This window comes from Lotus japonicus, chromosome 1 (assembly GCF_012489685.1).
Source record: "Lotus japonicus ecotype B-129 chromosome 1, LjGifu_v1.2".
In the NCBI taxonomy this organism is placed as follows: domain Eukaryota; kingdom Viridiplantae; phylum Streptophyta; class Magnoliopsida; order Fabales; family Fabaceae; genus Lotus; species Lotus japonicus.
The window spans coordinates 130,360,280-130,374,794 of record NC_080041.1 but is presented as its reverse complement, the minus strand read 5'-3'; the positions used below and the strand labels follow the sequence as shown (position 1 = coordinate 130,374,794).

The following is a 14,515-nucleotide window of genomic DNA, read 5'->3' as shown; positions in this document are numbered from 1 at the left end:
AACTAGTTCACTTATTTATAAAGAAAAATTATTTGTCAATATCCATATGTAGAGACATTCAAAAGATAGCCAGAGTGAGAAATAAAGAGTAGAAAGAAAAGTAATACATATGGTATATGATTGTCCCTACATAAAGAATGACTCATCAGCTTCATTAAGCATGCTTCCTCTTCCTAAAAGACATAATGCCTTGTTTGGATTTCTATTTGGGAGGGTCACACCCAGTTTGCCTCATTTGTAACATTGTTTGGGACTCAGTTTCAACCATAAACCAACATTCATCGCAATCCAGTCCATGCGTTTCTTTTTTCTGAAATTAGTTTCAGTGACATAAATGACACAAATGATCTTCATTCTCCTTATCAAATCTTTCATTCTAGTTCATGTAGATGGCTGAGCTGGTTAACTACAGTTAGATAATTGATTAACTGAGTTAATTATCAACTCAATTAGTTATGTTCTTTCTCCTTTATACCTTGTAATAAAAAGACACAATCCAATCCATATATTTCACTTACTTATGCATTTTAATGTTCAGTTTTATTTAATTTTTTGATTTTTAGTTTTAATACAAACACACACCAATTAGTCATGCAGGTAAGAGATGAGAGCTTCATTTGACATGCTTGAGGGCTTGATACCTTGAGAGCTTGTGTTCTTGCATCAAGATGTCCAAGTTCAACAAAGTACTAATTGAGTAAGTTGAGTTCGTGCAAGCATCTGCACCTACCACTTCCAAACCTCATGAACATCACCACCCGACAAGAATTCCTCAGCCGCATCCCCAACGACACCCTTCAAACCTTTCAGAATGACTGCAACCAGTACCTCGCCAACAACGCCCGCTCTTGCCCCCTCTGCACCTCAATCGTCCTCACCTACTTCACCGGATCCACCGTCAGCAAGGTCTCCGATTGCAGGTCGTACGCCACTATCTACGCCGCTTCTCTTTCCGATCAGTACGGACCCACCAGCCCCGGAACCGCTAGTTGCTTGTTCGGCCTTGATTTCTCCAATTCTGGGATTCAAGCGGAGGAATAGTGAAAGAGCAAAGGAAGGTAAAGCTATTGAGATTACTCTGGGTGGTTCTGGTTTGGATTCAATGAGCCAGAGCACCACTTTGATTAGGTTCACATACAATGAGATTAAGAAAGCCACTAGGAATTTCTCCAGGGATAACATAATTGGGATGGGGGGTTATGGGAATGTTTATAAAGGGGTGCTTTCTGATGGAAGCCAGGTTGCATTGAAAAGGTTCAAGAATTGTTCTGTTTCTGGGGATGCAAGTTTCACTCATGAAGTTGAGGTTATTGCTAGTGTCAGGCATGTGAATCTTGTTGCTCTAAGGGGTTATTGTACTGCCACCACTAATTTAGAAGGTCACCAGAGGATTATTGTGACTGATTTGATGGAGAATGGGAGTCTCTATGATCACTTGTTTGGTTCTGCAAAGAAGAAACTCAGCTGGCCGATTCGTCAGAAGATCGCTCTCGGCACGGCGAAGGGGTTGTCCTATTTGCATTATGGGGCTCAACCTTCAATCATCCATAGGGATATTAAGGCTAGTAACATTCTTCTGGATGAAAAGTTTGAAGCAAAAGTTGCTGACTTTGGGCTAGCAAAGTTCAAACCCTGAGGGAATGACACACATGAGCACAAGGGTAGCTGGGACTATGGGGTATGTGGCTCCTGAGTATGCTTTTGAGTGGGAAGAAGGCTCTTCAGTCAAACGACGAAGGCCAACCCACTGCTCTCACTGATTTAGCTTGGTCATTGGTTAGGAATGGCGCAGCTTTGGATGTTATTGAAGATGGGTTACCAGAACCTGGTTCCCCACAGGTTCTTGAGAAATATGTGTTGGTCGCTGTGTTATGTTCCCATCCACAGCTATATGCTAGGCCAACAATGGATCAGGTTGTTAAGATGCTGGAGACAGATGATTCAGTATCAGTGCCCTCAATTATGGAAAGACCAATCCCTTTCATTGCTGGGAGGCTTGACATTGAGAAATCTGCCAGCAGTAACAACTCCGGTCAGCTCTGCAGTCCGACGGGTTATCAAGCGTATACAATGCAAGGTCGCCGCCTTTCTAATTCTAAAGAGGAAGAAGAAAGCTCATATATAACACAAAGTCGCCACCTTTCTAATTCTAAGGAAGAAGACGAAGAAGAAATCTACAGATCCGGAACTGTGAGCAAAGACTGAGTCTGGGGAAATTGGATTGCCTTTCACTAGCTAGTGTTGACTTGATTTGTTTGTACATTTAGATTTTTAGAACGACGAGGGAACCACGGCCATAAAAACATTCCCAAGTCGTCATGGCCTCCGAGAGGTTGTCACGGTCTCTCACGGTTTCTACCGCGCTTCGGAGCTTCACTACATCAATCCTTGCCTAAGGACCCTTCCTCAATGATGCCCAACCTCCTCTGAATGTTTCAAGGATGAAAAATGGGAAAGAAGGGAAGAGATATTGAAAATTTTGTGATTTGGCCTTTTATTGAGTTTCCGCCGTCTTAAGTTCGCTTGAGTCTAGTTAAGTTCGTTCAAGTGAACTTTTCTTCAAGCTGAAGTACTTGCAAACCGCCTTCAGTTCGCTCAAGCCAACCTGAGTTCGCTCAAGCCAACTTCATAGCAAACCTTCTTTTTCCTTTATGTAAAATGATCACTTGAGCTAACTTTGGGCAAAGTTCCTTTCATCTGTTTTGTTTTTGGTCTGCTTGAGCCAACTTTGAGCCAACAATCCTCACTTGGTTTTCTTGCTCAAGAATCAACCATCTTCAAGTGATCAACTTATTCCTATATCAAAATTAAGACATTAAATACTAAAAGCATAATGTTTATATTATTTTTATGCTAAGACTACATATTTTCTAAATAAGTTACTTTGGGGATAAAATGATCAACAATGCAAGCATACATGTCAAATAAGTGCCTATAATGATAATGAAAACATGTAAATTTGGCACTTATCAGTTTGGCAACTTCAAAAGTACATTTGCCAAACTCAGTTTCGAGTTCAACCATAAGCCCACATTCATCTCAATCCAATCCAGTCGATGCCTTTCTAAACTGTTCACCAAATTAGTTTCAATGACTCAAAAGATCTTCATTCTCATTTTCAAGTCTTTCATTCTAGTTCATGCAGATGACCGACCTGGTTAACCATAGTTAGATAATTGGTTAACTTAGTTAATTATCAACTCAATTAGTTGTGGTCTTTCTCCTTTATACCTTGTTATAAAAAGACACAATTCAATCATAAATTTCACTTGCTTATTGCATTTTAATGTTAAGTTTTATTTAGTTTTTCATTTTAACTTATTTTTAGCTTTAGTACAAACACACACCAAGTCATGCGGGTCAGAGGTGGGAGCTTCATTTGGCATGCTTTATCTTTCTTGAGGGCTTGATACCTTCAGAGGTTATGTTCCGCATCAAGATGTCCAACCTCTACTAGGAGCACGTTTTTTTATCGACAGATTAAATGGAGATGGTTATTAGAGTTGATTGATTTTCACATCAAGGGGGTACATTTAGGAGGCCACAATTAGAGGACTAGGAAATAGATAATTATATATGTTTTTATCACTTAACTAATGCCAAAATATTACAAAAAGAGCATACGGTTAATGAAAGAAACATACTCATCTTTGGACCATAAGACCAAGTTAGGTTTTTCCGTTTTTAGCTCAGCCTCTCAGTTTCATTATGTGAACAATGATGAATGTGATACGAAAAGAGATAGAAAGAAAGAAAAAATAGATTTTGTGTTAAGTGTCTAATTACCATTACTATTTATAAATTATAAATGTGAAATTAAAAATGCTCATTTAAAACAAGTGTTCACGCTTGGTGAGCAATAGAAGCAACAGAAGTAGGATCGCATAAAAATCTAGCCACTTTCGGTATAAATTGAATCAACTCCTTTTACAAGATAAACATTTTCCTTTTATAGTGTGCATTAATACAAACCCTAGGTCTAATCACCTAATGGACTTTTGGACATCATAACTACTCACCTCAAGAGCCCTTACAATTTGCCGAAGGCCTCATTTTGCCCTATTAAGCAAAAACCACAAGTATTCCTAATGAATGGATCTAGATCGAAGGGGCGCTCTACTAGCTTCTGTGCGGCTCGTAGGCTTGCCTTACTCACTTTGTTGAGAGGTGGCCCCACCCTCGGGTCTACTTTACTAAGACCCTCTACTCTCTACGACCATAACCATTTTGAGGAAGATCGCTCGACCTAAGTTTCCCCGGTGTAGGCCTACGACCTACAAGGCGCTTGATCAGTCCAACAAATAGTAGTTGGGTGGGTTGAGTTCGTGGAAGCATCTTGCATCTTATAGTCAAAGTGTGTGTCTTTTTGGTAAATTTTTAAATTAATCAATTATCAACAAAAACAACTTAAGTCGTAGTTGTCTTTGTTGGCTGCTTAGCTTTGATTGAACAAACAACCCCATCATCATCATCATTCAGACAGCATTAACAAACTCAACCATATTAACTAGTCAAACACACACCACAACCCCCCTCTCTCTCACCAACCATGTCACTCTCCTTCCTCATCTTCCTCCTCTTCTTCACCACTTCCCTCGCCGCCGACGACGCTCCATGCCCCTTCAACATCACCGTCCTCCGCGCCGTCAGCAACGGCCGCACCCCCACCTTCGACTCCAACTCCCGCTGCCAATACATCCTCCAAGCCCTCCACCTCCTCCAAGCCGACTACCTCCGCCGCACCTCCCGCTTCGTCCCTCCTCTCAACTCCTCCGAAGCCTGCTGGACCGCCTTCGAATCCTTCATCAACGAATTCGCCCGCCCCAGCTTCAACATCCGCTCCTCATGCGGCTTCCAAACCTCATGGATCTCCCAAGGTTGCATGAACATCACCACCCTGCAACAATTCCAAGCCATCCCCCCAAACTCCACACTCCAAGCCGTTCGCGACAACTGCAACCAATCCCTCACCAACAACGCCCCCTGCGCCCTCTGCACCACCAAGTTGTCAACCCTTCTCTCCTACTTCACCGGACCCACCGTCGGCAACGTCTCCGAGTGCAGACCCTATACCCAAATCTACGCCGCCAGTTTCTCCGATCAGTACGGACCCACCGACCCAGGAACCGCAAAGTGCTTGTTCGGTCTTGATTTCTCCAATTCCGGTTCCGGTAAGAGCAAAACCCTAGTAATCGCGCTTGTTACTGTTTTCTGTGTTCTGGGGTTGTTGATAGTTTTTGGAATTTGGGGGTACTTGAGATTCAAGCGGAGGAATGATGATAGAGCCAAGGAAGGTAAAGCTATTGAGATTACTCAGGGGGGTTCTGGGTTGGATTCAATGAGCCAGAGTACTACTTTGATTAGGTTTACCTACAATGAGATTAAGAAAGCAACTAGGAATTTTTCAAGGGATAACATAATTGGGATGGGGGGTTATGGGAATGTTTATAAAGGGGTGCTTTCTGATGGAAGCCAGGTTGCTTTGAAAAGGTTCAAGAATTGTTCTGTTTCTGGGGATGCTAGTTTCACTCATGAGGTTGAGGTTATTGCTAGTGTCAGGCATGTGAATCTTGTTGCTCTTAGGGGTTATTGTACTGCCACCACTAACATGGAAGGTCATCAGAGGATTATTGTGACTGATTTGATGGAGAATGGGAGTTTATATGATCACTTGTTTGGTTCTGCGAAGAAGAAGCTTAGCTGGCCGATTCGTCAGAAGATCGCTCTCGGCACGGCCAAGGGGTTGTCTTATTTGCACTATGGGGCTCAGCCTTCGATTATCCATAGGGATATTAAGGCTAGCAATATACTTTTGGATGAGAAGTTTGAAGCAAAAGTTGCTGACTTTGGGTTAGCTAAGTTCAACCCTGAGGGAATGACACACATGAGCACGAGGGTGGCTGGGACGATGGGGTATGTGGCTCCTGAGTATGCTTTGTATGGGCAATTGACGGAGAGGACTGATGTGTTTAGTTTCGGCGTTGTGCTTCTCGAGCTTTTGAGTGGGAAAAAGGCTCTTCAGTCGAACGACGAAGGGCAACCCACTGCTCTCACTGATTTAGCTTGGTCATTGGTTAGGAATGGCGCAGCTTTGGATGTTATTGAAGATGGGTTACCAGAACCTGGTTCCCCACAGGTTCTTGAGAAATATGTGTTGGTCGCTGTGTTATGTTCCCATCCACAGCTATATGCTAGGCCAACAATGGATCAGGTTGTTAAGATGCTGGAGACAGAGGATTCAGTATCAGTGCCCTCAATTATGGAAAGACCAATTCCTTTCATTGCTGGGAGGCTTGACATTGAGAAATCTGCCAGCAGTAACAACTCCGGTCAGCTCTGCAGTCCGACGGGTTATCAAGCGTATACAATGCAAAGTCGCCACCTTTCTAATTCTAAGGAGGAAGAAGAAAGCTCATACATAACACAAAGTCGCCGCCTTTCTAATTCTAAGGAAGAAGAAGAAGATGAAGAAGAAATCTCCGGATCCGGAACTGTGAGCAAAGATTGAGTCTGGGGAAATTGTATTATTGCCTTCCACTAGCTAATACAAGATTGATTTGTTTGTACATTTAGATTTTAAGATTGTATGTTTGCTGAAGCTTTTTCTGTTGTAAAACCAAAACGATGTACAAAACTTTGATTCTTTGTAGAGTTTGTTTCAATGGCAATAGAGGATGATCAAGTTTTGCTGATTTTGGTGTCACATTACAATATTGAGATTTGAACTAACCTTTCATGCTGAAAATTGTTTTAAAACGTTTGATGCTTGTTTCTATACTTGTGACTTAACTTATTACTATATGTTGAAGCAGGTGATGGTTGTATCATGAAGAACCAAAATACAAGAGCCCATTGGACTTGAAGTTGAACTTTAGACCACTTGGTTATAAAGACTTTGTTATTATGTCATGAATCAACTAACCTAAAAGCTTAAGTTGTTGGATAAACGGACACATGAATGATTTTACATTATATTTCTAAGTTCTAACAGTGGTCATCAGAGGATAATGATCTGTGTATGTGTGTTTTCCAGGGTAGGATTGGTTGATGTAAGGAATCGAATCTGAAATAAAAATACTTCAAAAGAGATAAAAAAAAATGATTATATAGTCATTATAGTGTAAATAAGTAGCTTTATGGGTTAATCCAGGTGGCCTTTGGTTATAATGCATGGTTGGATTATTCTTATTCTTGATAACTGTCCCAACTGGCTTCTGTTTTATAGTTGAAGGAACCTGACCTGACCTCTCCATATCATGTGCCATCAGCAAGACTGATTCCCTTGTTTGATTATTAGGATTATAATATGTGTCAAGTGTCAACATAAATTAATGCGTTTATGTTAGACCTTAATCTTGGCAATAAGCTAAATGCAATAAATTATTATACTAGTGTTGAAATGAGAAAATGAACAAGTTTTGCTAATTCCGGTATCAGATTTCACTGTTAGAACTAATCTTTCACAGTTAAAGAAATGTAAGATGTTTATGTTTCAATGTTGGCAAGTGTATGGGCCCAATGCTTTTTAGTTGTTTCTCAACTTGTGACATAACTTATTACCATTGTTGAAGCAGAGGAGGGTAATTACATTGTTGGTCTGGTAAATTGCTTTCAATGTCAATTGCTGGCTTGAAGAGTTGCAACATGGTTATGTTCACTGTGAAGTCCTCCAGCATGGTAATGTAAAAAAGTAATACTGAAAAAAATTGAAAAAATATAGTATCATAAGTCTTCAACTAAAATATTTCAACAGAGATTAAAGATAATTCAGTCTAAATCAGAAAAATTATGGGCTAATCCGGGTGGCCTCTGTTTATGATGCATGGTTTGATTATTCTAACTCTTAATTTCATTGTACAACTAAACTTGACACCCCAACATCATACCATAAAATCAAGAGCTGGCAAAGACATTGATATCACTAATAGAAGTATACAGATTCCCTTGTTTAAATATTGAGGTGCAATAGATGGTGTTAAATTAATGCAGTCTTTGTTAGACAGTACATAAAATATCAAAATAGGCTGAATGTAATAAATCATGCAATATATTTCATTATTTGATGAGTATGACTTTCCAAAAAAAAAAATTGTTCATGCACATTATTTGACTTTTCTTGTCGAATGAACAAAAAAAATTAATTAGTCTGTCAGACTGCCATGAGACCATCTCAGTCAGGCCAAGGCTAACCAAGAACGATCCTCTACAGCCCAAGATACGAGATCCATGCAACAGAAGCTCATCAGGGCCGTTAATCACGCTCAGATCTCATGGCCATGGTTCATCCACCAGACTTCGGTTCTTGTCTCCTTAGAACTCAAGGATACAGTTGTACGAGCCTATAGAACAGATCCTGTTCAAATAAGGTCTTCAACTAAAATATTTCAACAGAGATTAAAGATAATTCAGTCTAAATCAGAAAAATTATGGGCTAATCCGGGTGGCCTCTGTTTATGATGCATGGTTTGATTATTCTAACTCTTAATTTCATTGTACAACTAAACTTGACACCCCAACATCATACCATAAAATCAAGAGCTGGCAAAGACATTGATATCACTAATAGAAGTATACAGATTCCCTTGTTTAAATATTGAGGTGCAATAGATGGTGTTAAATTAATGCAGTCTTTGTTAGACAGTACATAAAATATCAAAATAGGCTGAATGTAATAAATCATGCAATATATTTCATTATTTGATGAGTATGACTTTCCAAAAAAAAAAATTGTTCATGCACATTATTTGACTTTTCTTGTCGAATGAACAAAAAAAATTAATTAGTCTGTCAGACTGCCATGAGACCATCTCAGTCAGGCCAAGGCTAACCAAGAACGATCCTCTACAGCCCAAGATACGAGATCCATGCAACAGAAGCTCATCAGGGCCGTTAATCACGCTCAGATCTCATGGCCATGGTTCATCCACCAGACTTCGGTTCTTGTCTCCTTAGAACTCAAGGATACAGTTGTACGAGCCTATAGAACAGATCCTGTTCAAATAAGGTCGTGGCCAAACATGCATGCGTTAGTTATATAAAGCCTCGTATAGTTATATCTGTGGCCGATGTGGGACTACATATGTTACTGACAACGAACGAGGTACTTGTCTGACAACAAGTTGCTACTACTGTAGTTCCGGATTTCTTCACACCTCAAGGCGAAATTGCAGAGATGCCAACAGTGATACAGATCACAAGTCCCCAACGGGTTTAGTTGTGTTTTTTTTTTTTTGTATTAATGCTAAGTACCTTCACTGAAAACATTTAAAGAAAGCAAAAGTTAAGAGACATTTACAAATTGTCAAGGTATAAATTTTCAAATTTGTAGATAATGATATTTTGTGGACCATAAGGACTTAGGACACGAGATCTAGTTGTGCATCTTCTACTGAATATGACAAAATAGCAGCTATGTGTGGCACACTACTTGCTCTAATTTCACTTATATAATATAACTCATAGTTTATAACATGTAACAAGATCCCATCACAGCATGCTTGCTTGAATTTGAGTGTCTTGCACAATTCTCATATACAACAAGGAACTAGTGATCATTATACACACAAGTGAAGTGAAGATGGCCATCAAAGAGGATGAGGAATATGGGGCAGAGAAAGGAATCAGAGAGCCACTTGTGGAGGAACAGAACAAGCAGCTGAACCAAGGAAGCAAAGGGCATCCATGGATTGTTTACTTCACTACATTTGTTGCAGTTTGTGGCTCTTATGCATTTGGGGCTTGTGTAAGTATTTACCATGCACTTCAACTCCAAAAAAAAAAAAAAAACTTTTTGAAATCTTTTGAGACAAGTCAAACAAAAAAAAGCTAATCTGAGAACAGTTATATTTAGAGTTTGATAGATATCTGTCACTCTTGTGGAATGATTATTGTTCTGTTTTCAGGTTGGATATTCATCTCCTACTCAAGATGCTATCAGGGAGGATCTCAATTTGTCTTTGGCAGAGGTAACCCCAGTAGTTATTGAAGCTTTGGTTGGGTATTCAACTGCTTCATTCTTATAGAGTTAATGAAATCACTGAAAATTGATTGAAACAATGATTGATTTGACCAACCTTAGCGGTTATATACTTGACTTGATAGGAATAAGCTCAGATGATAAAAAAAGAAATAAATCCAAGGTTCTGAAAGTTTGAAGAAGCTCAGCTGATAAAAAAAGAAATGTATGCTGGTGATCTAAAAATTTCACAGAAGTATTGGAACTTTTCTGCAGCAAGCTCATTACTATAATGACCAAATGTTAATATATAGACTTCACTTCATGGATTTGATGCCAGAAGTGCTAGCAAACTAGTTCTTAACTTCATGTTCATGGATTTGATTTAATTTTCTTCTCCTTTTGTTATTGCCCGTGTGCAGTACTCTTTGTTTGGCTCCATCTTGACTTTCGGAGCAATGATAGGTGCAATAACAAGTGGGCCTATCGCTGATTTTATGGGACGAAAAGGGGTCAGTTCTGGAAAATTATAGTGGTTGTTTCGCAATTAACTTGACAATTAAGCTCAAATCTGAATATATGCAGGCAATGAGAGTGTCAAGTGTTTTCTGTGGTGCAGGGTGGCTTGTTATTTACTTTTCTAAGGTTCTTACTGCAAACCTTTTGTCATGTTTGTGCCATAACCGTTTTACAAGGCTTATGAACTTAGATACTATTTGGATTCAGACTAAAGAACACTTATTGAAGCTTATCTACTAAAAACACATTGAATAGTGAATAAGCTTTAATAAGTGCTCTTTGCTCCGCTTCCAAATGGGCTAAGTCACTAACATAAGAGAACTTATTTTTCTTTAATCAGGGCCCAGTGCCTTTGGACATTGGGAGGCTAGCAACAGGATATGGAATGGGAGTTTTTTCATATGTGGTTGGTTATAGTTCTATTAAAGCTCTTGTTCAATGAAATGATTCACAGAATTTCAGAATATTATAGTTTGAATGTATATTAATATGGATGGTTATATAAGGTTCCTGTCTTCGTAGCCGAAATTGCACCAAGAGAGCTCCGTGGGGCACTGACTACCTTAAATCAGGTAGATTTTTTAGCACTTAGTGTGAACTGATTGAATCTGTAGTAAGTAGTTTGCAATGATGGTAGTAGCAATGGCATCTAACTTTTTCTTTTCTTTTCGCCTTGTAGTTCATGATTGTTAGTGCAGCGTCAGTGTCATTCATAATTGGAAATGTAATTTCATGGAGGGCTTTAGCATTAATTGGTGAGTTTTCTTCCAATTGAACATTCAAATTCAGAAATTTTAAATTAAAAGGTACTATTTTTGCAACTGCAGGTCTCATTCCCACTGCTGTATTGCTTTTGGGTCTGTTTTTCATCCCAGAGTCTCCAAGATGGCTGGTAAGAAATAAATTCACATAGAAATGTACTTATAAGAGTACAAATGTACAATGATTTTCATTCATAACAATTGCAGGCAAAGAGAGGGTGTGGAAAAGAGTTTGTAGCAGCATTGCAGATACTTCGCGGCAAAGATGCTGACATATCGCAAGAGGCGGAGGAAATTCAGGTTCCTTTATGTTCCTATATTATTAATGTTGACAAAATTATGTGTGTGACATTGTCTCCATGCACAACTTAAAACATTCCAAAGATAGCGCGATTAAGATGTGTATGTATCTGTGTCACAGGATTATATAACAACTTTAGAAGGGCTCCCAAAACCCAAGCTGCTGGATTTGTTTCAGCGAAGATATTTGCGCTCACTCACGGTACGGTAACTACTTATAACTCTCTAAACTCCAACTAATGATTGAAAAGGCCAACAGATAACTAACTTTTGTATATCAATAACCAGATTGCAGTGGGACTTATGGTCTGCCAGCAATTAGGAGGAATCAATGGAGTTGGTTTTTATGCTAGTAGTATTTTTCAGTTAGCAGGTATTTTCTGCATTGCAAGTCTCTGATCACTATTATACTTTGCTAGTATCCAACTGATAGAAGAACCACCCTGAAATCTGATATTATTTCTCAGTTCTCACAAATCCCTAATTCCCCAAATTGGGAACTAGAGCAGAATACAAGAGAGAGAGTCCACACCCTCTTCGTAATCCCAATACCCAAATGATACCAAAGATACTCACTAATTCTCTCTCATTCTTATTTATAGGCTACAAGCCTCATTAACCTTCTAACTAACTAACTAACTATGTAATAAGTCCCTCACTTAACTAACTAAACCATGTGATATACGAGTACCTATCACCAACACTTTCAAACTTGAATAAACTTCATGATGCACTCAGATTCTAATTTTGTTTTGGCTATGGTCTTTATGTCATAGGATTTTCTACCACCATTGGGACTATATCAATTGCTTGCCTTCAGGTTAATTTCAGCTTAACCACAATTTCTTGGAAAATCAGATATTTGTTTTCCCCTAACCAACTCATCATGTTTTGTTCCTTTTTTCTTTTGCAGATTGTGGTCACTGGTGTAGGAATAGCCTTCATAGATAAAGCTGGCAGGAAGCCGCTGCTACTGGTAGATTCGAAGCGCAAAACAATTTATATTTGAACTTTCGTCTGTTTATAAAGATCCCCTTCATTTATAATTGCTTATTTTTCTTTCTTGGTTTCAATTAGTTATCTGGATCAGGGTTGGTTGCAGGAAGTATATTAACCGCGGTTGCATTCTATCTTAAGGTACATACCAACTGAGAAAGAACCCTATAGCTTCCTATTTCTAATCCTGAAATTTATGTGAAATTGATATCCTTGAGTGCAACAGGCTCAGGAGATTAGTGTTGGAGCTGTCCCAGGACTCGCTGTAACTGGCATACTGGTATGACTGTTAGAGCCCGTTCGGATGCAGACCTAAAACACTTATTGAACTTTATCTAGATAAGCTTCAATAAGTGTTATTTGGTCCGCATCTAAACAGAATCTTACTCTTACTCTTACTTTCATGATGTTATTTGCTTGGATGTATGAACTCATTCATATGACAGTACTCTTCCTTTTGCTGTAATTAGGTCTATGTAGGATCATTTGCAATAGGAATGGGAGCAGTTCCATGGGTTGTGATGTCTGAGGTACTCCCAGCTTGTCTGCTTTCAAGTTCTACTACTAAAAGAAATTACACATGCAAATTAATTGAACATTTACCTTCTCAAAATAAGAAAAGAATTGCAATAAAATAACTAGGAAATATTGATCCTCACAGCTTGTAATTTTTTTTATTTGGGGTATTGGTGTATATTTCTATGCCAAAACTTGCAAAGTCTCCAGTTATAAAACATTTCTTCTATATCAGAATCAGCAACACCTTTTTTTTTCCGTTGTCAAAGAGATAGCATAAACCTTACTCAAATATGACCTTTTCTGGCAGATATTTCCTGTCAATATTAAAGGGCAAGCTGGAAGCTTAGCCACTTTAGTGAACTGGTTTGGGGCATGGTTATGTTCCTACACTTTCAACTTTCTCATGAGCTGGAGCACTTATGGTAAGTACAAGTTTTTTTTCAAAACCATTAGGGAATAATAGTAGAGGATTGAAGTTCAATAAACCAGTGGATCAACATCTAAATTTTACTTGTATATACAAATTTCAGGTACCTTCATTCTTTATGCTGCGATCAATGCACTAGGTATATTATTTATAGTTGTGGTGGTGCCGGAAACCAAGGGTAAAAGCCTGGAACAATTACAAGCAGCCATTAATGCGTAGGAAGCAGAGTTTAGTAGTTTGCACTGTGTGCTGGCCACCAGCGGAGGAAGTAGAGTTTTGGACCGTGGCTTAATAGACAGAGGCAACGGTTTCTCACTGAGACATAAGTTTGACAAAATATTCCACGGTTGAGTAACTGTTGCCTGTTACCTGTTTAGGCATGTGTGGGAAAGAAAAAAAAGAAGCAAGTTCATGATTGAATTGTTGTATTTTTTTTTCTCTAACATAAATCAATTCATTAGAATATTTTTTATTAATATTAATTATGTGAACTATTTAGTTAATTCTTTAATAAAAAAATTATTAGATAAAGAGAAATAATAGCAACACACTCTTTAAGATAATGATTTTTATCCTCATACAAATTCTCCTAAGATAAATATAGTATTAGGCCACCTTTAAACATACTTTTCAACACATTTCTCTCTTTTACTAAAAATGTGCGGAACTTATAAAAATTAAACAAATCATATTGAGTGTGTTGGAGAAAGTGTTTAAAATAGTGCTGTTAGTATTCCTCTTGGATAAATAACACGAGATGCCCAAACAACACTTACATCCAGCAAATATATCAACATAAACCTCATGAAATGAGCAATACAACATAACATGCTTGCTCACACACACACATATATATTGACCGCAGAATCCTTCTACGAGGATTTCTACAATTAGGGTTTCTGGACAGTTGTTTGAAGTTTCATAGGCTGTAGCGACCATTGTCATATTTTGGAGGATTTTGGTGATACCATACTTATTTTCACCATCAATGTTCCATTTATAAATATTGTTGGCATTGAAGCTCTTGAAATTAGAAGA

General features: G+C 38.6%; 2 protein-coding genes, 2 non-coding genes and 1 pseudogene across 4 annotated transcripts; 3 read left to right on the top strand and 2 right to left on the bottom strand.

The window, feature by feature from the left end:
- The first annotated feature begins 121 nt into the window (after nt 1-121).
- Nucleotides 122-2,734, top strand: LOC130730759 (probable LRR receptor-like serine/threonine-protein kinase RKF3; annotated as a pseudogene).
- Nucleotides 2,735-4,451: 1,717 nt separating this feature from the next.
- On the top strand, nt 4,452-6,692 carry LOC130730758 (probable LRR receptor-like serine/threonine-protein kinase RKF3). Its single transcript, XM_057582853.1, has one exon. It carries the CDS (start codon nt 4,550-4,552, stop codon nt 6,506-6,508), a length of 1,959 nt encoding a protein of 652 aa, XP_057438836.1. The 5' UTR covers nt 4,452-4,549; the 3' UTR covers nt 6,509-6,692.
- A 1,451-nt stretch (nt 6,693-8,143) lies between these two features.
- LOC130734965 (small nucleolar RNA U3) lies at nt 8,144-8,371 on the bottom strand. The gene has a single exon (XR_009018296.1). It is a non-coding gene; the product is annotated as a small nucleolar RNA U3 (small nucleolar RNA).
- Nucleotides 8,372-8,781: 410 nt separating this feature from the next.
- Nucleotides 8,782-9,009, bottom strand: LOC130734964 (small nucleolar RNA U3). The gene has a single exon (XR_009018295.1). It is a non-coding gene; the product is annotated as a small nucleolar RNA U3 (small nucleolar RNA).
- A 377-nt stretch (nt 9,010-9,386) lies between these two features.
- On the top strand, nt 9,387-13,959 carry LOC130730755 (sugar transporter ERD6-like 7). Its single transcript, XM_057582850.1, has 18 exons — nt 9,387-9,742; nt 9,903-9,965; nt 10,378-10,467; nt 10,541-10,600; nt 10,815-10,880; nt 10,981-11,046; nt 11,154-11,229; nt 11,302-11,366; nt 11,443-11,535; nt 11,657-11,737; nt 11,824-11,908; nt 12,312-12,355; nt 12,449-12,511; nt 12,613-12,672; nt 12,758-12,811; nt 13,002-13,061; nt 13,358-13,472; nt 13,581-13,959. The coding sequence occupies exons 1-18, from the start codon at nt 9,578-9,580 to the stop codon at nt 13,694-13,696; spliced, it is 1,422 nt and encodes a 473-aa protein (XP_057438833.1). The 5' UTR covers nt 9,387-9,577; the 3' UTR covers nt 13,697-13,959.
- Nucleotides 13,960-14,515: the final 556 nt, after the last annotated feature.

Bases quoted from the DNA above. Each gene is read 5' to 3' on its own strand.
- LOC130730758 (XM_057582853.1), top strand. From the start codon at position 4,550: ATGTCACTCTCCTTCCTCATCTTCCTCCTCTTCTTCACCACTTCCCTC.
- LOC130730755 (XM_057582850.1), top strand. From the start codon at position 9,578: ATGGCCATCAAAGAGGATGAGGAATATGGGGCAGAGAAAGGAATCAGA. The intron at 11,230-11,301 runs GTGAGTTTTCTT...TTGCAACTGCAG, and splicing joins GAGGGCTTTAGCATTAATTG to GTCTCATTCCCACTGCTGTA. The intron at 13,062-13,357 runs GTACTCCCAGCT...CTTTTCTGGCAG, and splicing joins CATGGGTTGTGATGTCTGAG to ATATTTCCTGTCAATATTAA.